The following is a 25,881-nucleotide window of genomic DNA, read 5'->3' as shown; positions in this document are numbered from 1 at the left end:
TTTACACAGATATCAATGAATGCAAGTCCTCACCTTGTCACAAACATGCAACTTGTGTCAACACAGTGGGCTCCTACCAGTGCAACTGCAGCACAGGTTTTCAGGCATTACCTGCGACCGGCAACCTCACAGCAGGGAAAGTTTGTGAAGGTAAGGACATTGTCTCAACATGAAAATGGTGAATTAATCGCAACTTATTGTAGATATCAATCCTCAATTCTGCTGCAGAGGCCTATAACTAAAGAAGAATTTAATGGACTCAGCACTCTGCAAATTACACAGGGGAGTCGTTGTGGGGAGGTGGGATAGCTATCATTACTTTTACTGTTAATTTCTTTGATAAATCTGATGATTTGTTCAAATGAGAAGGGAAAAGGGACTCACAAGCAAATAGGAATAGCTCATTGTGGTCAGCATGGATGAGATTAGCCAAAAGATCTTTTTCTGTGTTTGACAAGTTTGTGACTCTATATTTTAGAGTTTGGGAAATGAATTCGTTGACCAGTCATGTTCCATTAGGAACAGGAGACAGAGTACTGCATTGTCCAGGAACAGGGGTGACTAGAAGTGGCAGCTGTAGCTGGCGTGTTGATTACTATTCTAGTCTTGGTTCCCAAACTCTCGCACAGTCTAATGTCACGCTCTCGGAGGTGGTTCAGTGATGGTCTGAGTAATCCCTGGGAACAGGGACATGATCCTGAGAGCGAGGGGAAGAGTCAGCGATGGACCATATGAAGATGAGTGTATCTTGAAAAGAGTCATCTATCCTGATAACTTTTCACAGTTCTGTATGATTGTAAGAAGCAGTATCAATGCAATCATAACTAAGGGTTGAGCAATATAGTCTGGACAGGATTGAAGCAAGAACTTGTATCCCAGCAAAGATCAGCCCCAGCTTGCATTATGTGAAATAGCAGAGCCATACTTTTGTCCCACAGAATGCCAGACATGTTTAACAGAGAGCAAAGAATGTTTATGATTGTGAAGGATTTTGTCTGTTCACACAGATATTGACGAGTGTGAATCCTCTCCGTGTCACCAACTTGCAACTTGCAACAACACACTGGGTTCCTACCAGTGCAACTGTGCTGTAGGGTATCAGGCATCTACTGCGACTCTCAACCTCACTGCAGGGAAGGTTTGTGAAGGTAAGGGCTTCGTATCTTCATGAAAATGGAGAATATCTCTCAAGGCAGGTTTGGTGTCATTGATTCTCCAAGATTATCCCGAAGATATTCTTGGAAGTAAAGAATAAACAGACAGTGTCTGCACTGTGTAAATCCCTCCGATAAATTGTGTGTGTTGGATTACGAAGAGATTTTTATAAATCCGTGCCTTTGAATATTTTGGACATGAATTTATTCATCAAGCAGATCCCTTGGAATCAGGAGACCAACGAGGTAGTCTGGAGACAATTGAATTCCATCACAACCATTAACATCAGCTATAGCAGCCATAGTCATTACTTTTCCAGTCCTGCATCCCAAATTCCCATTTGGGCAAAGTCATACTCGCAGAACCCATTCAGTGGAGCGGCTGGGCAAAGTACTGGGATTGAAATGTGTCCAACCCCAGCCTAGGCTCAGAGCCACGTTAGTATTCAATAGAGCCACGGACACCCTGTACACCTCCCCATCGACCACTTCCACCCAGCAACATACAGCCTTAATACACGGCTCCAACAGAATGAAAAATCAAATTCCAGTTGACTATCACTGACATATGTCATGAAATTTGTTGCTCTGCTGCAGCAGTGCAGTGCAATACATAAAATATGCTATAGCTTGGAGTAATAAATATATATTAGAAAATTAAAAACAAGTAGCAAATACAGAGAGCAAACATAGCGAGGTAATATTCATGGGTTCATTGTCTGTTCAGAAATCTGATGTTGGACGGGAAGATATTCCTAAAAAGTTGTATATTTGTCTTCAGGCTTCTGTACCTCGTGCATGATGGCAGTATTGAGAAGAGGGCATGTCCTGGGTGGTGGGGTTCCTTCATGATGGATGCCACCTGTTTGAAGCAGTGTGTTTTCAAGATGCCCTAAATAGTGGTGAGGCTAACGCCCATAGAAACCAGCTGAGTTTACAAGCCTCGGTATGTTTTTCTGGTGCTGTGCACTGGCCCCTCTATACTTGATAGTGATGCAGTCAGTCAGAATGCTCAACTTTGTATATCTGTAGCAATCTAACTGTCATCTGCATCCAGCTGCCTTTTGACCTCAATTCTTAAAACCATTTCCTGTTCCTTAACTCCGTTCACCTGATTTTCTTTCTCAAGCCATTAGGCCTCTTCCCAAGAATAGCCACTCAATCCTTTCTTCCAGCAGAGGTCTTCTCCAGACACAAAGGTTGGGGGTGTTGTGGATAGTGTGGAGGGCTGTCGGAGGTTACAGCAGGACATTGGTAGGAAGCAAAACTGGGCTGTGAAGTGGCAGATGGAGTTCAACCCAGGTAAGTGTGAAGTGGTTCATTTTGGTAGGTCAACTATGATGGCAGAATATTATATTAATGGTAAGACTCTTGGCAGCGTGGAGAATCAGAGGGATTTTGGGGTCCGAGTCCATAGTACGCTGAAAGCTGCTATGCAGGTTTACTCTGTGGTTAAGAAGGCATACGGTGTATTGGCCTTCACCAATTGTTGAATTGAATTTAGTAGCCGAGAGGTAATGTTGCAGCTATATAGGACCCCACTTGGAGTACTGTGCTCAGTTCTGGTTGCCTCACTACAGGAAGGATGTGGAAACCATAGAAAGGGTGCAGAGGATATTTACAAGGATGTTGCCTGGATTGGGGAGCATGCCTTATGAAAACAGGTTGAGTGAATCCTTGGAGCGACAGAAGATGAGAGTTGACCTGATAGAGGTATATAAGACGATGAGAGGATGAGAGGCATTGATCGTGTGGATAGTCAAAGGCTTTTTCCCAGGACTGAAATGGCTGCCACAGAAGGGCAGAGGTTTAAGGTGCTTGGGAGTAGGTACACAGGAGTCAGTTGTAGATGTCAGGGGTAAGTGTTTTCACACAGAGAGTGGTATGTGTGTGGAATGGGCTTCCAGCAACGGTGATGGAGGCAGATATGATAGAGTCTTTTAAGAGACTTTTGGATAGATACATGGAGCTTAGAAAAATAGATGGCTATGGGTAACCCTAGTAATTTCTAAGGTAGAGACATGTTCGGCACAGCTTTGTAACGACGTCAAGTTCAACTGCTGGAGCAAGACTGGGGCTTTGCTGTGTTAAGATAAGGAACAGTTTGTCATTGTTTGGAGTTGTCTCTTTGTGTCCTTGCCTTCACTAGGTAGGTCTGCATGTTTGCCGCTTCCTTAAGTTGGGAACTGTCTCTGTGTTCTCGCCTTCGCTAGGTAGGTCCAGCTGTTTGCCATTACCTTGTGTTGGGAACCGTCTCCTTGTGTCCTCGCCTTCGCTACGTAGGTCAGGCCGTTCGCCGCTACCTTGAGTTGAGAATTGCCTCTGTGTCCTCGCCTTTGCTAGGTAGGTCTGGCCGTTTGCCGCTACCTCGTGTCGGGAACTGTCTCTTTGTGTCCTTGCCTCCGCTGGATAGGTCCGGCTGTTTGCCGCTACCCTAAGTGGAGAACTGTCTCTTCGTGTTCAGTGTCCTGTGTATAGAAAGAGCCCTGGCCCTTGGTCCTGTTCCCAAGGAGAGGGTCCTGGCTCAGTGTGCTGTGTTCAAGTCCCGGACCTACGTCCTGCTCCCAATGAGGGATTCTGCCTCTGTGTTCCATGTTTCTGTGCTCAAGTCCAAGACTCCGAGATTCCTGACTCCCAAGACCAAGTCATGGCTTCGTGTTCTCGTCCTGTCAATGAGTACCTCGCCCAGCCCTGTGCTGGAGATTCCTCGTCCGGTGCTGGAGTTCCCAGGTCCTGTCCAAGAGTCTCACGTCCAGTCCTGTAGCCATGTCTTGTCTCAGCTTAAGCCCAGATTCTGGTTCTGAGTCAAGACCCAGGTTCCTAGTCCTAACCAAGACCCAGGTTCCAGGTCCTTGTCCAGGTTCTAGGTCCGGAGTCCTTTGTCCTTGTTCCTATTCCTTTTCCGGGTTTCGTGTTTTTTGTCCATGTCCTATCCCAGGCCCTGCATCCTAGTCTTGTCCAAGGCCTGTGTCAATGTCAGTGTCCTCACTTCCCCACTCCCCTTGCTTTCTTGCCAAACTTAGTCCTGTTCCTAGAACTCCAGTGTCTGTGTCTTGCATTTGGGTCCACCTTCATCGCCCACTGTATAACATCTTCAGCATTCTAACTAGTCACATCACCAGAGAACGAATTCACTCAAACTGTATGAGTTCATTGGTGGAGGGGAACTGGTTGGGCCTCTGTTCACTATCCAGAATGTTTGCTACTCACAATGTGGCCTCTTCTTCACTGGAAAAGCCAAATGCAGAGGGTGGCCACCCTTCAGAGCAGCTGCTTTCATCAGCTGGGGTAGCCGTGAGCTCGCGGTTGCCTGTCAATAGAATTCTCCAAATGCTCTCTCTCTGATCCCTCTGTCCATGGTCTCCTACACTGCTCTAAAGAGACACAAGGTAAGCTTGAGAACCAGCACCCCATCTTCCATTTGACATGTGGTAGTGTTTTGATACTGAATTCTATGAGTATGTGTTGTGCCAAAAGTTAGGGACTGTTTGCAGATCCAATAGAAAGAAACCTTGTCCAATGCAATGCTGCACACAACACACTTTACTGCTAAGTTACAACAAGTGGTACTTATCTTGGAAGCATACCTGAACCCATCTGACTGCAGTGTCCAATCCCAATTGGTCCACAGTGTCAGTTGCAATCTAACCTGTGGTGAGACCAAATCCAAGAAACCTCACTAGCGGTGTATTCAATCTTTTATGCCGTGGTCACATCTCTCCACCCCTACTTGGGTCGATCCTTTGTCCAGGTTGACCCATCACATGTCCATTGCCTTGGGCACTACAGGCTCAGGTCTGCAGAGACAATACCCTGGTCAGCTATCACCCAGGTGACCCTTCACCCACACATCACACATTTCATCCCAACAATTGTTCCTTGTGCTCTCTGGCCAACACCTTAGGATTATTACGACATTATTAGGATTCTTACTATACTCGTCTTTGCTGTTCTTTCAGAATTGGCTTGTTCTGTTGTAATCTATCTGTGTGCAGTTCCTCACACTTCTTGTTCTCTGACAGAACTTGATATGAGAAGCACTTTTTGCAGACTTGATTTGTATTTCACTCTGGAGGGTTTGCTCAAGAGCTGACTACTTGTATTGGTGCAGTTGTTCTGGTAAAAATGTTCTGAAGTGCTGAGGGTGGGAATTGCCAGACTGTGTAATGGGGAAAGAATTCCAAATTCTTTCCAGATCAGGGAGATGAACATTGCAGATGATGGTGTTTTTCATCTGTTTGATGCCCTTTGCTGTGGTGATAGACTTCACAGGTTTATAAGGTTCAATTACATCAGAAAAAGGCGTTCATTGCTTGAGTTCCAGATCCTTTCTTGGGAAATTTGTGAGTTACCACATTGGTGCTTCTCATCACACAGGCTTGTCTGAGCAAGGTCACCATATTTCCATCCTCGAGATTCAGGTTTTAAGCTTCTTGATTATTTGTCAAGTGTACATAAGACTTTGGAAACAGGAAACCACGCAACACAACCTTTAGGACCACATCCAATTCCAGGGCACACCGATCATCAAACACTGGGCCTCGAACATCGAACACCTATCGCGAATCCAGGGGCTCATTCCAGGAGGATATTATGGATGACATTTTAAGACAGCTTGTTCATTTTAGTGAGAGATGTCCCTATGACAAATCATTTCCTAAATTGCAGCTGCTGTGGAGGAATTTGAATTCCGATTGGACCCGGGGTGCTGGGCTCATGGAGTAGCATTTGCAGTAGATGCAGCACTGTGACTCCTGATGTTAAATCCAGGGGAATCCATGCAGGAAATGGTTAATAATGCGTGATGTAGAGTATGGGGAACAACGATCTGAGTGAAGCTCCTGTGGGACTCCATACACCATTCACTTTCCAGTCAAGATCTGTTGTAATTTCCATCATCTTCACTGGACTTCACTGGGTGGAGTGACAGTGGAACAAGCTGTCCGTGGAAGTATTGGAAGCTGGTTCAATTTCAACATTTACCAGAAATTTGAATAAGTACATAGATAGGAGAGGTATGGAGGGCTATGTTCTGGGTGCAGGTCAATGGGGCTAGGCTGAATAACAGTTCAGCACAGACTCGATGGGCAGCAAGGCCTGTTTCTGTCCTATAGTCCTCTATGACACTTTGACTACATCTGTGTTGGTAACATGTGTACCTCTGTTCCTCTCTACAACAGATGTGCATGAATGCCAGGATAAAAGTGCGTGCGGAGTGAACATGACCTGTCGCAACTCCTTTGGGTCTTTTTACTGCACCTGCAAAGCGGGATATCACCAGAACCAGGGAGACACTCAGCTGGCCTGTACAGGTGAAAATAGAGTGATTACTGAGAGCTGAGAATCAAAACAGATGATAATGGAAACACTACACAAGTCAGGGAGAACCCATGCAAAGAAGAAGATTTTGTGTTTCAAAGTGTTAATGAAGAGTTTGAAACTTTGAAACATCAACTCCATTTATCGCTAGCAGTCTCTGACAAACCTGCTAAGTTGTATGTGTGTTGCTCTGGATTTCCAGCATCTACAGAACATCTTGTGTCTCTACAAGTTTCTGAGTATCATTGACTGTCAAGGAGACACTTTGGGGTGTGTAGAGGATTCTGAGGAGTGAGGCTGGAGCTGGGTCAGTGTGGAGTGTGTAGGGACAGTGGAGGGTGAGGCTGGGTCAGATTCGAGTGTGTTGGGGACAGTGAAGAGTGGGACTGGGGCTGGGTAGTGTGGGGTGTGTTGGGGACAGTGGGGAGTGAGGCTGTGTCAGTGTGGGGTGTGTTGGGGACAGTGGAGAATGAGGCTGGGTCAGTGTGGGGTGTGTTGGGGACAGTGGAGAGTGAGGCTGGGTCAGTGTTGGGTGTGTAGGGGGCAGTGGGGAGTGAGTCTGGGTCGGTGTGGGGTGTGTAGGGGACAGTGGAGAGTGAGACTGGGTCAGTGTGGGATGTCTTGAGGAAAGCGGGGAGTGTTAGTGTGAGGGGTGATGGGGACAGTGGAGGGTGAGGCTGGGTCAGTGTGGGGTGTGTTGGGGACAGTGGAGAGTGAGGCTGGGTCAGTGTGGGGTGTGTTGGGGACAGTGGAGAGTGAGGCTGGGTCAGTGTTGGGTGTGTAGGGGGCAGTGGGGAGTGAGTCTGGGTCGGTGTGGGGTGTGTTGGGGACAGTGGAGAGTGAGGCTGGGTCAGTGTGGGGTGTCCTCCATGTAATTTTCTTTCCCTTTTCCATTGGCCAATGGATCCAGATTCTAATCTCAAGGTCTCAGTTGCCTTAGTTTTAATACCGTCCTTTAATTGCCTTCGTTTTAATTCCCTTCTTCCAAAGCCTGTCTTGTTCTGAGTCTGAAGTCAGAGATGGTCACCAGCCGGTATGGGGCAACTCCACTCCCTCCCCCAGTCTGACTTCTATCTTTCAAGCAAGTCTCATGGATGGGTACGCCGGTCCAATGTTGACGATAAGAAAACTTCTCCGATGGGTTCATTGGGATCCCATATTGTAGGGATCCCATCCTCATCGCCAGATTCTAGAAACATAGAAAACCTACAGCACAATACAGGCCCTTCGGCCCACAGAATTGTGCTGAACATGTCCCTACCTTAGAAATTACTAGGCTTACCTATAGCCCTCTGTTTTACTAAGCTCCATGTCCTATCTAAAAGTCTCTTAAAAGACCCTATCATATCCGCCTCCACCACTGTTGCCAGCAGCCCATTCCACCCACTCACCACTCTGAGTAAAAAAAACCTACCTCTGATATCTCCCCTCTGCCTACTCCCCAGCACCGTAAACCTGTGTCCTCTTGTGGCAACCATTTCAGCCCTGGGATAAAGCCTCTGGATATCCACACGATCAATGCCTCTCATCATCTTATACGCCTCTTTCAGGTCACCTCTCATGCTCCGTTGCTCCAAGGAGAAAAGGCCGAGTTCACTCAACCTATTCTCATAAGGCATGCTCCTCAATCCAGGCAACATCCTTGTAAGTCTCCTCTGCACCCTTTCTATGGCTTCCACATCCTTCGTGTAGTGAGGCAACCAGAAGTGAGCACAGTACTCCAAGTGGGGTCTGACCAGGGTCCTATATAGCTGCAACATTACATCTCAGCTCCTAAATTCAGTTCCACGATTGATGAAGGCCCATACACCGTACACTTTCTTAACCACATTCTGTTAGAGAATTTAGTACTGATGAAACACAAGTAGGCTCGAAGCTTTTTACTGCCTTAATTCGTGAATTTATGGGGAACCTTTCCACATGTCTCCATCAACATGAGGTTACAATTCAAGTTTATACAGTAAATCTAATCACACAAGGTCAGCCGGTCTCCAAACACTGTTTCCACAATTTATACAACATTAGTACCTATCCAATAGGTTACTCGTAAACACAAAATACTCTGCAGATGCTGGGGTCAAAGCAACACTCACAAAACGCTGGAGAAACTCAGCAGGTCGGGCAGCATCCGTGGAAACAATCAATCAACGTACCAGCCCGAAATGTTGACTAATTGTTTCCATGGATGCTGCCCGACCTGCTGAGTTCCTCCAGCGTGTTGTGAGTGTTCCAATAGGTTACTCATTGCTCAGAGTACCAAACAACCCGCTAATCATGTTGTCTCTCAGACGATTTCCACCCATACAATCGGTTCCTCATTGATGACATGATCTATTGTTTGTTAAGACAAAGAAGGTAGTCCCATTCTGTGTTTTTCATATTCTCCCCACAATTCTGCTAACTCCCAGTCCCCAAGTCCTTTCCTCCACAAGAGGATCATGTAGACCTCCATTCCACACCCACCCTAAACTCCACAACTCTGCCCGATTCCCAGCACCTTTGGTGTCCAAAGAACTACAATGAACCTTGAATTTACATAGTAGTCTGAGAAACCACGGCTCACTGAATTCCAAAGGTCTGCAGCCCTCTGATGAGGAATTCCTCATGACCCCAGAGCCCCAATCCAGAGACTGATCTCAGACACGGGCAGCTCACCCCAGATGCTCAGACCACTGGCTCCAGTCCTCAGGTCAGTCGCAGGAGGAACAGGTTAGACTGGTCCCTGTGAGTGGTGGGAAGGCGATGAGTGAGCAGAGGATGGGATTGTAGAGATGGGGGAGTGTGGACAAGATTATTTAACGTATAAAGAAGATAATTAAATTCAGCACCTTGTCACTTGGTGCTGAATGGTCTCACCCCAGCCCATTGAAACAACTTTACATCAAACATGGGTCCTGATGTCTCACACAGAAAATGTTGGAGGAACTCGTCGGTCAGGCAGCATCCAAAAAGAGAAATAAACAGTCGTCATTTTGGGCTGAGACCCTTCATCAGGACTGGAGAGGAAGTGTGATGAAGACAGAATAAGAAGGTTGGGGAAGGGAAGGTGGTGATAGAGTTTGCAGGTGGACACACAGATCTCTAAAATGCCATTTTCATTCCAGTGGATCCACTTTCCTGTCCTGTCTCTGAGAAGCAGAACTCTACACTGCCGCAGTGCAACTTGAATTATTCAGCAAACACCCTGCAGGTATGAGAAGTTCTTCTGATGTTCACTCACTCTACTTCTCCAAGGAGCAAACGTAACTTCCATTATCCCCAGACGTGGATCTATTGGAATGTTTTCCTGCAGATGCAGTCCTCACCAGAGTCAGCAGTGTTTCTTGGGCTGTCAGTGATCATGTCGGTACCGAAGAGAATTAGTTTTAATTTGGCATCATGTTCAGCACAGATATTGTGGGCTGAATGGCCTGCTCCTGTGCTGTACTGTGCTATGATCTGTGTATTATGGAAAACAGAGCTAGAGAGGAGCAGATGTGAAGGGAGGGAGTGTGGATTAGGTAGAGAGGGCATAGGAAGGTCCAGAACTAGTGGGCAGAGTCTGAAAGTTTGGGCCACGCCTTTCAGAAGTGAAATTTGAAAAGACTTGTACACAAAATGGTGGTGGAAACTAGTAATTAAACACCAAAATAAACTAATCCATTCTGCCTACACAGCGTCCATATCCATGATTCTCTGCACGTTCCTGTCCTTACCTAAGAGTTCTTAAATGTCCCTATCATGATGTAAAGAGAATATAAAGGAATGAGTTTAACATCAGCATCAATGGGAGTCTGAGGGTCAGCATAGACTCAATGGGCTGAAGGGCCTATTTCCAGGCTGCCTGAATTCATGACTGAATTTCAACTTGAAGGGCAAGCATCAAAAAGGGCCACTTTTCAACATAATTGTATAAGGGCTAAGAGAGTTGTGAAAGAGCGCCTGAAGGCTTTGTGTGTCAATGCAAGGAGCATTCGTAACAAGGTGGATGAATTGAAAGTGCAGAATGTTATTAATGATTATGATATAGTTGGGATCACAGAGACATGGCTCCAGGGTGACCAAGAATGGGAGCTCAACATTCAGGGATATTCAATATTCAGGAGGGATAGACATGAAAGAAAAGGAGGTGGGGTGGCGTTGCTGGTTAAAGAGGAGATTAACGCAATAGAAAGGAAGGACATAAGCCGGGAAGATGTGGAATCGATATGGGTAGAGCTGCATAACACTAAGGGGCAGAAAACGCTGGTGGGAGCTGTGTACAGGCCACCTAACAGTAGTAGTGAGGTCGGAGATGGTATTAAACAGGAAATTAGAAATGTGTGCAATAAAGGAACAGCAGTTATAATGGGTGACTTCAATCTACATGTAGATTGGGTGAACCAAATTGGTAAAGGTGCTGAGGAAGAGAATTTCTTGGAATTTATGCGGGATGGTTTTTTGAACCAACATGTCGAGGAACCAACTAGAGAGCAGGCTATTCTGGACTGGGTTTTGAGCAATGAGGAAGGGTTAATTAGCAATCTTGTCGTGAGAGGCCCCTTGGGTAAGAGTGACCATAATATGGTGGAATTCTTCATTAAGATGGACATAGTTAATTCAGAAACAAAGGTTCTGAACTTAAAGAGGGGTAACTTTGAAGGTATGAGACGTGAATTAGCTAAGATAGACTGGCAAATGACACTTAAACGATTGACGGTGGATATGCAATGGCAAGCATTTAAAGATTGCATGGATGAACTACAACAATTGTTCATCCCAGTTTGGAAAAAGAATAAATCAAGGAAGGTAGTGCACCCGTGGCTGACAAGAGAAATTAGGGATAGTATCAATTCCAAAGAAGAAGCATACAAGTTAGCCAGAAAAAGTGGCTCACCTGAGGACTAGGAGAAATTCAGAGTTCAGCAGAGGAGGACAAAGGGCTTAATTAGGAAGGGGAAAAAAGATTATGAGAGAAAACTGGCAGGGAACATAAAAACTGACTGTAAAAGCTTTTATAGATATGTGAAAAGGAAAAGACTGGTAAAGACAAATGTAGGTCCCCTACAGACAGAAACAGGTGAATTGATTATGGGGAGCAAGGACATGGCAGACCAATTGAATAATTACTTTGGTTCTGTCTTCACTAAGGAGGACGTAAATAATCTTCCAGAAATAGTAGGGGACAGAGGGTCCAGTGAGATGGAGGAAATGAGCGAAATACATGTTAGTAGGGAAGTGGTGTTAGGTAAATTGAAGGGATTAAAGGCGGATAAATCCCCAGGGCCGGATGGTCTGCATCCCAGAGTGCTTAAGGAAGTAGCCCAAGAAATAGTGGATGCATTAGTGATAATTTTTCAAAACTGGTTAGATTCTGGACTAGTTCCTGAGGATTGGAGGGTGGCTAATGTAACCCCACTTTTTAAAAAAGGAGGGAGAGAGAAACCGGGGAATTATAGACCGGTTAGCCTAACGTCGGTGGTGGGGAAACTGCTGGAGTCAGTTATCAAAGATGTGATAACAGCACATTTGGAAAGCGGTGAAATCATCGGACAAAGTCAGCATGGATTTGTGAAAGGAAAATCATGTCTGACGAATCTCATAGAATTTTTTGAGAATGTAACTAGTAGAGTGGATGGGGGAGAACCAGTGGATGTGGTATATTTGGATTTTCAAAAGGCTTTTGACAAGGTCCCACACAGGAGATTAGTGTGCAAACTTAAAGCACATGGTATTGGGGGTAAGGTATTGATGTGGATAGAGAATTGGTTAGCAGACAGGAAGCAAAGAGTGGGAATAAACGGGACCTTTTCAGAATGGCAGGCAGTGACTAGTGGGGTACCGCAAGGCTCAGTGCTGGGACCCCAGTTGTTTATAATATATATTAATGACTTGGATGAGGGAATTAAATGCAGCATCTCCAAGTTTGCGGATGACACGAAGCTGGGTGTCAGTGTTAGCTGTGAGGAGGATGCTAAGAGGATGCAGAGTGACTTGGATAGGTTGGGTGAGTGGGCAAATTCATGGCAGATGCAATTTAATGTGGATAAATGTGAAGTTATCCACTTTGGTGGCAAAAATAGGAAAACAGATTATTATCTGAATGGTGGCCGATTAGGAAAAGAGGAGGTGCAACGAGACCTGGGTGTCATTATACACCAGTCATTGAAAGTGGGCATGCAGGTACAGCAGGCGGTGAAAAAGGCAAATGAATAAATGAAAAAGGCATTATAGCGAGAGGATTCGAGTACAGGAGCAGGGAGGTACTACTGCAGTTGTACAAGGCCTTGGTGAGACCACACCTGGAGTATTGTGTGCAGTTTTGGTCCCCTAATCTGAGGAAAGACATCCTTTGCATAGAGGGAGTACAAAGAAGGTTCACCAGATTGATTCCTGGGATGGCAGGACTTTCATATGAAGAAAGACTGGATGAACTGGGCTTGTACTCGTTAGAATTTATTTAGAAGATTGAGGGGGGATCTGATTGAAACGTATAAAATCCTAAAGGGATTGGACAGGCTAGATGCAGGAAGATTGTTCCCGATGTTGGGGAAGTCCTGAATGAGGGGTCACAGTTTGAGGATAAAGGGGGAAGCCTTTTAGGACCGAGATGAGGAAAAACTTCTTCACACAGAGAGTGGTGAATCTGTGGAATTCTCTGCCACAGGAAACAGTTGAGGCCAGTTCATTGGCTATATTTAAGAGGGAGTTAGATATGGCCCTTGTGGCTAAAGGGATCAGGGGGTATGGAGGGAAGGCTGGGGCGGGGTTCTGAGTTGGATGATCAGCCATGATCATACTGAATGGTGGTGCAGGCTCGAAGGGCCGAATGGCCTACTCCTGCACCTATTTTCTATGTTTCTATGTCTCTATGTTTGATCAGCTGATCATTGGTCCATGGCTCTGGAGAGTTTGGCCAAGATCTGTACCACAGTTCTGCCAGACCCTATAAAGCATGTTGGAATGCTCTGAGACTGCCATTGCTTGCTGCTTTTCAATGCTCAGAGGTGTCCTTTCATTGACACCATGACCTCCAATAAGAGTTGCCATTCGACACTATGTCAGAGTCGCCTGTGAAAGGCTTCATTTTCAGACTTTCTTTTAGAGGCATCATCCTCAGACATTATTTTTTTCAGATTGCTTGTTACTCTTGTTTATTTCTGTTTGTTTGGTTGTCCTAGTACATTTAACTGTTGTCTTCTTCCTCTGCCCAGTTAAACTCTGCAGAAGACGTGCTGAAGTTAGCTGATTGCTACCATGATAAAATCTGTCAGAATTTCAGTGGGACAAAGGATACCAAGGTAAGGAATTAGAAGCCCAACAATTTTATCCTGTGGTAAAAATGGTGTGTTCCTGAGGTGGAGAGAGTAAAGAGGGTATTTACAAGGATATAGTCAGGAAAATTTTGACTGAGGAATGACTGATAAAGTTGGATATCTTGGAGCAGAGAGCACTGAGGATATATAAAGGTCTTTTCACCTATCCAGAAATATCAGTACAATGGACAAGAAGTATTTGGAAGAAAGTTAGGAAGGAAGTCGAACAGACAGTTTCATCAGCCAGAGGGTCTTGAATACATTGTCAGAAAGAGAGGCAAAGATACTGTATCTAAAAAGTACACTGCTTGGGGGTGGGGGGGATTTTTTCAGCCAGAACTGACAAGGTGATTTGTTGTTTTCACATTACAATCTATAAGATGAGGTTGGGCAAACTTGGGTCTTTTCTCTGGAGCGTAGATAGAGTAAGCAGTCAGTATCTTCCTCCCAGGGTAGAAATGTCAAATACTGTAGGACATGCATTTAAGGTGAGAGTGGGGAAGTTTAAAACAAATGTGTGGGACAGGTTTTCACACAGAGTGTTGGATGTCAGGAACAGGCTGCCGGACATAATGGTGGGAATAGTGGTGTTGAAGACTCTATTCAATAAACACATGAAGTTTCAGGGAATGGAGGGATATACTGTAGATAATGTGGATACAGAAGAGAAATGGTTTAATTTTGGCATCATGTTCAGCACAGATATTGTGGGCTGAATGGCCTGTTCCTGTGCGGTACTGTGCTATGATCTGTGTACTATGGAAAACAGAGCTGGAGAGGAGCAGATGTGAAGGGAGGGAGTGTGGGGTGTGGACGAGTTAGGGAAAGCAGAGGAAGGTCCAGAACAAGGGGGCAGAGTCTGAAAGTTAAAGCCATGCCTTTCAGGAGTGAAATTTCAAAAGATTTGCACACCCAGCTAGTGGTGGAAAATCAGAACACTCCCCAGCGACCCATCAATTTTGGGTCAAAGTTGGATTCCAGACCCGAGATGGATGGATTTTGTTAACTGAAGGTAGTAACGGGGTGGGAGAATTATCACCAGATGGAGCTAAGTTACATGGGTTCTAAGGAATGGCGGAATGTTCTTACAACACCTTTCTCATCGATTCATAGGAAATTCACAACACAACATTGCTCTTGCCCCCACAGTGTCTGCACTGGGATGGTTATCAGAGGATGAGGGACAAAAAAGAGGTGGAGAAAGTGAAAGGGTTGGGAAAGTGGGAGCTGTGGAACAGAAGGCAATGGAGAAAGAGAGGTAGTCAAAGTTGGAAGTGAAGGGAGAGAAAAAGGGTGTTGGAGTAGAAGGGAGAGAAAAGAGGAACGTAGGTGGAGAAAGATTCAACAATTAATACAGTAGAAATAAAAAAACAGAAAAGCATACAAATCCTTTATTGGAGAATAGAACTTGTTAAAGGAAAACTAATAGAACTGCTAATCAAAGTCAATTTATTATCAAGGTTCATATATGTCACCATACACAACACTGAGGTTCATTTCCTTGCAGACATTCACTGGAAAATGAAGACATACAATACAATTTATTAAGAACTATAAATAACAAAGAGTGACAAATGACAAATGTGCAAAAGAAAATAAATCCTGGAAATAATGAAAAATGTAAATAAGTAATACCAAGTCGTAGAGTCCTTGAAAAAGGGTTTGTTGGTTGTGGAATCAGTTCAGTGTTGAGAATCACAGAATAAAGTTTATCATCACTGACATGTCATGAAATCTGTTGTTTTGAGTAGTTGTACAGTCTAAGACAAATTATTATAATTTGACGGTCTTCATTTTTGATGGGCTCTATTGGGTTTCTTTGTTTTGTGGCTGCCTGTAAGGAAATTAATCTTAAGGTTGCATATAGTATATATACTTTGATATTAAATGTACTTTGAACTTCAAAATTATTATAAATAAACCATGCAAAAGTGGAATAGTGAGGTTCACAGACCATTCAGAAATCTGGTGGTAGTGAAAGAAGCTGTTCCTGAAATGTTGAGCGTGCATCTTTAGGCTTCTCTGCCTCCTTGATGGTAGTTATGAGAAGAGAGCATGTCCTGGTGGCGATGGTCCTGAATGATGGATGCTGCATTCCTGAGGCACTACCTTTTGAAGATATCCTCAGTGGTGGGGAGGGTTGTACCATGATAGGTCTGGCGGAGTGTACAACCCTTTTCAGTCTCTTTCAAACCTGTTTTTAGAGCCTTCATTCCAGGCAGTACTGCAACCAGGCAGAATTCATTGCAGAAATCTGCTGGAAGGTTTGGTGACATACCAAATCTCTCAAACTCCTAATGAAGTCTAACCACCAACGTGCCTTCATGATCACATTAACGTTTTGGGCCTAGAAAAGAATCTCGAACGTTGACACCCAGGAACATGAAGCTTCTCCCTCTTTCCACTGCTAGCCCCTACTAAAGTAGAACATGCTGGAAAAACTCAGCCAGTGTGGCAGTATCGATGGAAAGAGAAAGCAGTCAACATTTTGTGTTAGTCACCCTTCCACAGAACTGGGGGAAGAGCAAATAGAAATTGCTGGACTCTGCAAATCAGTCAGCATCTGTGGAGAGGAAAACAGAATTAATGTTCTTACTCAATGATCCTTCATTGGAAAACCAGCATTTTCCTTTTCTTTTGACATCCAGCATCTGTAGTATTTTGCTTCTCAATTTATTAAGTGTTCCTTTTCATCCGTAGGATTTGACAACGTTTGTAAACAATGTTCTTAACAGTTTGCGGCTGGATAGCATGGACACCATTCAAAGGCTGAAGGTGGTATCGGCCACAGTGGACCTCTTGGAGAACATGGCAATGGCCATTGCTCTGAAACTACCCAGTTCAAAGACAAAGACCATAGAAACAAACTCTTTTGGTAAAGTATTGGACACTGAAAACATTGACCACTAGAGCAAAGGTCCTCATTGCTAGTTATCGAGTCTGTGAAACTGGTTTCAAGTTAAAGGAAGGAAATGTGGAGATTAGTTTCTAAATAATCATCTGGATTTGGAAATGATCAGCATGTTGACTCTTGATAGAAATCTTTGTTTAATATGTCTAAAGTTTAAATATCAACCAAGTGACAGGAAATATGGGAGAAAGGAAAATGCTGCAAGTAGTTGACTGGTCAGACAGCGTCCATGGATGGAGAACCAGTTAAAGTTCATGTTGAAGAAGTTAACTGTTTCACATTCTAACGTTTCTGCCTGACCTGCTGAATTTACCAACATTTTCTGCTTTTATTTCTGATTTCATGAGGTTGCTTTGAAAGACTGTGCTGAAACATGCTGCGTCACTGATAATCAGTTCTCATGTGTTGCAACTGTTACGACATCTTCTCAGGAAATCTGACAATGAGATCACTGTCAGCCAGGTTTTCTGTTCCCCAGAACTCTGCAGAAATGATTGATGGAAGAGGCTGTTTCTTGCTTGTATGGTGCTGATTTTGCCAGCAACTGAGTGTAGTCCCATTCTCTCTGTTCTCACCCTCACTGCTGTCTGTAGAGCACAATGTCTAGGTTCCTGTCCAGTGCAGAACTGAGGCATGGGACAATCTGTCATCTGCTCTGTTGGTGTGAATACAAGGCACTAAATCATAGAAGAGCAGAAGAATTATACCAAGAACATAAGAAATCAGAGCAGGAGTAGGTCATTTGGCCCATCGAGCCTGCTCCACCATTCAATAACATCATAGCTGATATGGTCATGGACTCATCTCCACCTACCTGCCTTTTCCCCATAGCCCTTAATACCCTTACTATGCAAAAATCGATCCAACTTCGTCTTAAATATATTTACTGAGGTAGTCTCCACTGCTTCATTGGGCAGAGAATTCCACAGATTCACCACTCTTCAGGAATCAAAAGCAGTTCCTCCTCATCTCCATCCTAAATCTACTCCTCTGAATCTTGAGGCTATTTCCCCTAGTTTTTGTCTCACCTACCAGTGGAAACAACTTTCCTGCCTCTATCCTAGCTATCTCTTTCATACTTTTAAATGTTTCTATAAGATCTCCTCTCATTCTTCTGAATTCCAGTGAGTACAGACCCAGGTGATTTAATCTCTCCTCATAGTCTAACCCCCTCATGTCTGAAATCAACCTGTGAACCTCCTCTGCACTGCCTCCAAAGCCAGTATATCCTTCCTCAAGTAAGGAGACAGAATTGCATGCAGTACTCCAGGTGCGACCTCACCAGTATTCTGTACAGTTGCAGCATAACCTCCCTGCTCTTAACTTCAATTCCTATTGCAATGAAGGTCAATATTCCATTTCCCTTCTTGAAAGCCGGTTGCACCTGCAAACCAATGTTTCGTGCACAAGCACTTCCAGGTCCCTCTGGACAGCAGCATGTGGCAATATTTTTACAATTTAAATAATAATCTGCTCTTCTAGTTTTCCCTCCAAAGTGGATAACCTCGCATTTACCAATGTTGTACTCCATCTGCAAGATCCTTGCCCAATCACTTAACCTATCTACATTGGCATGCAAAAGTTTGGGCACCCCGGTCAAAATTTCTGTTACTGTGAATAGTTAAGTGAGTAGAAGATGAACTGATCTCCAAAAGTCATAAAGTTAAAGATGAAACATTCCTTTCAAGATTTTAAGAATAGTCTATTATTTTTGTTTTGTACAATTTCAGACTGAGAAAAAGGAAAAGAGCACCATGCAAAAGTTTGGGCACCCCAAGAGATTTGAGCTCTCAGATAACTTTTACCAAGCTCTCAGACCTTAATTAGCTTGTTAGGGTTATGGCTTGTTCACAGTCATCGTTAGGAAAGGCCAGGTGATGCAAATTTCAAAGCTTTATAAATACCCTGACTCCTCAAACCTTGTTCCAACAATCAGCAGCCATGGGCTCCTCTAAGCAGCTGCCTAGCACTCTGAAAATGAAAATAAATGATGCCCACAAAGCAGGGGAAGGCTGTAAGAAGATAGCAAATCATTTTCAGGTTGCCATTTCCTCAGTTCGTAATGTAATTAAGAAATGGCAGTTAACAGGAACGGTTGAGGTCAAGTTGAGGTCTGGAAGACCAAGAAAACTTTCTGAGAGAATTGCTCGTAGGATTGCTAGAGAGGCAAATCAAAACCCCCGTTTGACTGCAAAAGACCATCAGGAAGGTTTAGCAAACTTTGGAGTGGTGGTGCACTGTTCTACTATGCAGCGACATCTGCATAATTATGACCTTCATGGAAGAGTCATCAGAAGAAAACCTTTCCTGTGACATCACCACAAAATTCAGCGTCAGCAGTTTGCAAAGGAACATCTAAACAGGCCTGATGGATTTTGGAAACAAGTCCTGTGGACTGATAAAGTTAAAATAGAACTTTTTGGCCGCAATGAGTAAAGGTATGTTTGGAGAAAAAAGGGTGCAGAATTTCATGTAAAGAACAGTTCACACCATCTGTAAAAAAGCTGAAGGTGAAAACAGAAAGGCTTCTACAACAGGATAATGATCCTAAACACACCTCAAAATCCACAATGGACTACCTCAAGAGGCGCAAGTTGAAGGTTTTGCCATGGCTCGCACTGTCCGCCGACATAAACATCATCAAAAATCTGTGGATAGACCTGAAAAGAGCAGTGCATGCAAGACGACCCAAGAATCTCACAGAGCTTGTGGCTTTTTGCAAGAAAGAATGGGCGAAAATCCCCCAAGCAAGAATTGAAGGACGCTGAGCTGGCTACAGAAAGCATTTACAAGCTGTGATACTTGCCAGAAGGGGTGTTACTAAGTACTGACCATGCAGGGTGCCCAAACGTTTGCTTCGGGCCCTTTTCATTTTTTGTTATTTTGAAACTGTAAAAGAAGGAAATAAAAAAGTAATCTTGCTTAAAATATTAAAGCAATGTGTCATCTTTAACTTTATGCCTTTTGGAAATCAGGTCATCTTTTACTCGCTTAGCTATTCACAGTAAAAGAAACTTTGACCAAGGGTGCCCAAACTTTTGCATGACCACATAACCATATAACTATTACAGCACGGAAACAGGCCATCTTGGCACTTCTAGTCCATGCCAAACTCTTACTCTCACATAGTCCCACTGACCTACACTCAGCCCATATCCCTCCATTCCTTTCCTGTCCATATAGCGATCCAATTTAACTTTAAATGACAATATCGAACCTGCCTCAACCACTTCTGCTGGAAGCTCATTCCACACAGCCACCACTCTCTGAGTAAAGAAATTCCCCCTCATGTTACCCCTAAACTTTTGCCCCTTAACTCTCAACTCATGTCCTCTTGTTTGAATCTCCCCCCCTCTCAATGGAAAAAGCCTATCCACGTCAATTCTATCTATCCCCCTCATAATTTTAAATACCTCTATCAAGTCCCCCTTCAACCTTCTACGCTCCAAAGAATAAAGACCCAACTTGTTCAACCTTTCTCTGTAACTTAGGAGATGAAACCCAGGTAACATTCACGTAAATCTTCTCTGTACTCTCTCAAATTGTTGACATCTTTCCTATAATTCGGTGACCAGAACTGTACACAATACTCCAAATTTGGCCTTACCAATGCCTTGTACAATTTCAATATTACATCCCAACTCCTATACTCAAAGCTCTGATTTATAAAGACCAGCATAGCAAAAGCTTTCTTCACCACCCTATCCACGAGATTCCACCTTCAGGGAACTATGCACCATTATTCCTAGATCCCTCTGTTCTATTGCATTCTTCAATGCCCTACCATTTACCATGTATGTCCTATTTTGATTAGTCCTACCAAAATGTAGCACCTCATATTTATCAGCATTAAACTCCATCTGCCATCTTTCAGCCCACTCATCTAACTGGCCTAAATCTCTCTGCAAGCTTTGAAAACCTACTTCATTATCCATAACTCCACCTATCTTAGTATCATCTGCATACTTACTAATCCAATTTACCACCCCATCATCCAGATCATTAATTTATATGACAAACAACATTGGACCCAGTACAGATCCCTGAGGCACACCACTAGTCACCAGCCTCCAATCTGACAAACAGTTATCCACCACTACTCTCTGGCATCTCCCATCCAGCTAATACTGAATCCATTTTACTACTTCAATATTAATACCTAACGATTGAACCTTCCTAACTAACCTTCCATGTGGAACCTTGTCAAAGGCCTTACTGAAGTCCATATAGACAACATCCACCACTTTACCCTCATCAACTTTCCTAGTAACCTCTTCAAAAAATTCAATAAGATTTGTCAGACATGATCTTCCACGCACAAATCCATGTTGACTATTCCTAATCAGACCCTGTCTATCCAGATAATTATATATACCATCTCTAAGAATACTTTCCATCAATTTACCCACCACTGATGTCAAACCCACAGGCCGATAATTGCTAGGTTTACTCTTAGAACCCTTTTTAAACAATGGAACAACATGAGCAATACGCCAAATCTCCGGCACCCTCCCCGCTTCTAATGACATTTGAAATATTTCTGTCAGAGCCCCTGCAATTTCCACACTAACTTCCCTCAAGGTCCGAGGGAATATCCTGTCAGGACCCGGAGACTTATCCACTTTTATATTCCTAAAAGCGCCACTACTTCCTCTTCTTTAATCATCATAGTTTCCATAACTACCCTACTTGTTTCCTTTACCTTACACAATTCAATATCCTTCTCCTTAGTGAATACCGAAGAAAAGAAATTGTTCAAAATCTCCCCCATCTCTTTTGGCTCCGCACATAGCTGTTCACTCTGATTCTCTAAGGGACCAATTTTATCCTTCACTATCCTTTTACTATTAATATAACTGCAGAAACCCTTTGGATTTATTTTCACCTTACTTGCCAAAGCAACCTCATATCTTCTTTTAGCTTTTCTAATTTCTTTCGTCAGATTCTTTTAACATTCCTTATATTCCTCAAGCACCTCATCTACTCCAAGCTGCCTATATTTATTGTAGCTCTCTCTCTTTTTCCGAACCAAGTTTCCAATATCCCTTGAAAACCATGGCTCTCTCAAACTTTTAACCTTTCCTTTCAACCTAACAGCAACATAAATATTCTGTACTCTCAAAATTTCACCTTTAAATGACCTCCATTTCTCTACTACATCCTTCCCAAAAAACAAATTGTCCCAAACCACTCCTTCTAAATCATTTCGCATCTCCTCAAAGTTAGCCTTTCTCTAATCAAAAATCTCAACCCTGGGTCCAGTCCTATCCTTCTCCATAATTATATTGAAACTAATGGCATTGTGATCACTGGACCCAAAGTGCTCCCCAACACATACCTCTGTCACCTGACTTACCTCATTCCCTAACAGGAGACCCAACACTGTCCCTTCTCTAATTGGTACCTCTATGTACTGCTGCAAAAAACTATCTTGCACACAGATTACAAACTCCAAACCATCCAGCCCTTTTACAGTATGGGTTTCCCAGTCTATGTGGGGAAAATTAAAATCTCCCACAATCACAACCTTGTGCTTACTACAAATATCTGCTATCTCCTTACAAATTTGCTCCTCCAATTCTCGGTCCCCATTAGGTGGTCTATAATACACCCCGATAAGCATCACTACACCTTTCCCATTCCTCAATTCCACCCAAATAGCCTCCCTAGACGAGTCCTCTAATTTATCCTGCCAAAGCACCGCTGTAATATTTTCTTTGACAAGCAATGCAACACCTCCCCTGCTTGCCCCTCCGATTCTGTCACACCTGAAGCAATGAAATCCAGGAATATTTAGTTGCCAATCACACCCCTCCTGCAACCATGTTTCACTAATAGCGACAACATCATATTTCCAGGTATCAATCCATGCTCTAAGCTCATCCACCAATGCTCCTAGCATTAAAATAGATGCATTTAAGAAACTCTCCACCTCTTACTCTCTGTTTATCCCTAATGATGCAAACAACTTTGTTATCTTTTTCTTCCTTCTCCCCTACATCTTCGGTCTGAGTGCTCCCATTCTCTGTCCCTGACAGAGACACTGTATATCCCTCTGCAGACTCTCCATATCTTCTGCACAATTTGCTTTTCTACTCAATTTAGTGTCATCAGCAAATTTACATATACTACACTTGGTCCCCTCTTCCAGATCGTTAATGCATATCAAGAACAGTTGTGGGCCCAGTACCGACCCCTGTGCACACCGCTCGCCACTGATTGCCAACTAGAATAACATTCATGCATCCCAACTCTCTGCTTTATATTAGTTTATCAATCGTCTATCCAAGCTAATACATCACCCCAACTCTACGCATCCTTATCTCATGGATAAGTCTTTTATGTGGCACCTTATTGAACGCCATCTGGAAATCCAAGTAAATAACATTCATCTGTTCCCCTCTATCCACTGTGCTGGTTATATTCTCAAAGAACTCCAGTGAGTTTGTCAAATAGGACCTGCCTTTGCTGAATCTATGCTTTGTCCGTCTGATGGATCCATTTCTTTCCAGATGCCTCGCTATTTCTTCTTTATCGATAGCTTCAGGCATTTTCCCAAGTACAGATGTTAAACTAACTGGCCGATAATTATTTGCCTTTTGCCTACATCCTATTTTTAACAGTGGTGTGACATGCAGCATTTTCCATTCTGCTGGGACCTGCACAAAGTCCAGAAAATTTTGGTAAATTATCACCAAAGCCATTTCTTTCAGTACCCCGGGATGCATTGCATCAGGACCAGGGGACTTGTTCATCTTCAGGCCCGCAAGTTTGTTCAGCTCTACTTCCTAGTGACAGCTATTGTATCGAGGACCTCAGCTCCCATCGCATCCATATCATCTCTCTTTGGCATGTTAGACGTGTCCTTCACCGTGAAGACTGACACAAAATAGTCATTCAAAGCCTTGGCCATTTGCTCATTTCCCAATATTAATTCCCCGTTCTTGTTCTCCAGGGGACCTCCATTCACTTTAACTACCCTTTTCTGCTTTATATTCCAGACAAGATGTATTCCCAAACCCTCATTCACATTATATAAGGAGTTATTTAATTTCTTTGTGACCTCACTGTCTGCAAATCTCCCACTCCAATGTGTTCACCGCCACTGTAGTATCATAGGAGCATCGTTGTGCAGGTCATTTTGCCCATTGAAACCATGCTCGGTCTCGACAGGGACATTACAGTCTGGTCATCCTCTGTTTCTTGATTGCCCTGTACACTATCTCTCCAACACTCCCATGTATTTTCCCATTTGAAAACTTGGGATGAAATGCTTCCACTTCCTATTCAAGTAGTGAGTTCCTTGACCACTCTCTGTGTGGAAAAGGTTTCCCTCCTGGCACCTCTGGTTCAACAATGTCACCTTTAAACCTCTGTTTGTTGGTTCTCCAACCTTCTTTAATAGAAGAACTTTCTCTTCATTAACTCTGCCCAAACCATTGACAATCTTGAAGATTTTTATCAAATTATCTCTCAACCTTCACTACTGAAGAAGAACAATGCCACATTCTCTGGTCTGTCAATGGATCTGATGTTCCTCATTGACTGCATCTTTCTGCTCTATCTTCTCTGCACTCCCTCTAAGCAGGGTAACCAAACACAAAGTAGCTCAATCACTTCTGATGTTAATTCCACCACACTTCAAAAATAGCATCTAGGAGGACATTCTGAAGTTAGGAAAAAGACTGAAGTCATGAAACTTCAATGTTCCTGATATAGGAGCGGGAATCCTCACTAACTCTGGTAAGGAGTGAAGATCACTGTCTGTGCCAAGGTTGAGAAGTGCTGGTAAGATATTAGACCTGCTGATGTAATACATTTGAGCCAGAATTTATCATTTTACCTGCTTTTGATCAGTGCCACCAGACAGTAAAGAACATGCATGAGTATTTTCTCTCAGTTCTGTGGGAGCTGAGACTAATTGTTTTCTTGCTAAAATAAGCTAACTCAGCCCAAGAAAGCCCAGTTGCAAATTGTATCCATCAGCTGGGATTCTCAGAATGCCTGAACAAGACTTTGCAGAGAAGTATTGTTCATATTGGTAGGGAGAGAGGGAAAGAGGGAACACATCCTTTTTGCCACTGAATGCTTCACCTTACTTTGCATTTCCTCATAGTTCTTAAGGTCAAGGTGCCTGAAAGGAACAATGCGAATGCAGACCAACTGGTGAAATTAGAAACTCAAAATAATTCCTTCGACATTTCCTGGAGAACCATTGCTGGAGAAGACAAGACTGGTAAGTTTTCTGTGTCTTTCCCATGCTTGTGTACATGGTATAAGAATGAGTTTTACAGACTCATTCACAGGGGATGTTCTAACTTGCCCAAATTGTTGACTGAACTATTACACTGTGGGATCAGCCTGTGCTCCCCTACATCAAAATATGCTGCTGTGTTTGGTCTTCCTTATGTAAATCTCAGTGAAGACAATTCTGCCTTGAGTAGAAACCAAACGTAGTTCAGAATGAGCAGTGCTCGGCCATTGATTTTAATCCATGTGTAATCCACATTAAGATCCAATTTATGGTATCAAACTCTATATTAACCTGACAGACCACTGAGGCAGGGCAGGTTCTGGAAGTGGTGACTCTCAGTCATACGCACAGCCCCATCATTACCGCAAAAGTTCAATGTAATGATCCGGTCATTCAAGCTCTAATCAAGCTGTTTCCACAGGTACCGATCCTCACATGTTTTATAGATTATGAGGACACACAGTCCTCTTTTATTGTCATTTAGTAATGCATACATTAAGAAATGATACAATATTCCTCCAGTGTGATATCACAAAATCACAGGACAGTCCAAGACTGAAAAACTAACAAAAACCACATAATTATAACATATAGTTACAACAGTGCAACAATACCATAACTTGATGAAGAACAGGCCATGGCACAGTAAAAAAGTTCAAAGTCTCTCGAATGTCCCACATCTCACGCAGACGGGAGAAGGAAGAAAACTCTCCCTGCCATGCCCGACAACAGTCCGACTCTGAGTCGTCCGAAAACTTCGAGCCTCTGATCAGTCCTCCGACACCGAGTACCGAGCACCATCTCTATCCGAACAATTCGACCTCAGTCTCGGTTGCCAGCAGCAGGCAAAGCCGGGGATTTTGGGGCCTTCCCTCTGGAAGATTCTTGATCACCCAGTAACAGCGGCAGCCAACCGGCGTTTCAGAAATATCTCCAGATGTTCCTCTGTGCTTTCACGCCTGTCTCCAT

The 25,881-nt window shown here is 43.6% G+C and overlaps 1 protein-coding gene across 4 annotated transcripts in view; it reads left to right on the top strand.

Moving 5' to 3' along the window:
• LOC140191196 (uncharacterized) overlaps window positions 1–25,881 on the top strand; it is a 102,087-nt gene that overhangs the window by 40,869 nt on the left and 35,337 nt on the right. For all 4 annotated transcript variants that reach the window (XM_072248354.1, XM_072248353.1, XM_072248352.1 and 1 more), the window contains 7 exons: window positions 10–150; window positions 1,008–1,148; window positions 6,335–6,466; window positions 9,578–9,663; window positions 13,646–13,732; window positions 16,448–16,622; window positions 24,775–24,894. In XM_072248354.1, the coding sequence (XP_072104455.1) occupies window positions 10–150; window positions 1,008–1,148; window positions 6,335–6,466; window positions 9,578–9,663; window positions 13,646–13,732; window positions 16,448–16,622; window positions 24,775–24,894 (882 nt within the window). The remainder of the gene's footprint in view (window positions 1–9; window positions 151–1,007; window positions 1,149–6,334; window positions 6,467–9,577; window positions 9,664–13,645; window positions 13,733–16,447; window positions 16,623–24,774; window positions 24,895–25,881) is intronic.

Source organism: Mobula birostris, chromosome 32 (assembly GCF_030028105.1).
Source record: "Mobula birostris isolate sMobBir1 chromosome 32, sMobBir1.hap1, whole genome shotgun sequence".
Taxonomy (NCBI): Eukaryota; Metazoa; Chordata; class Chondrichthyes; order Myliobatiformes; family Myliobatidae; genus Mobula; species Mobula birostris.
This window is presented reverse-complemented; position numbering and strand designations above follow the sequence as displayed.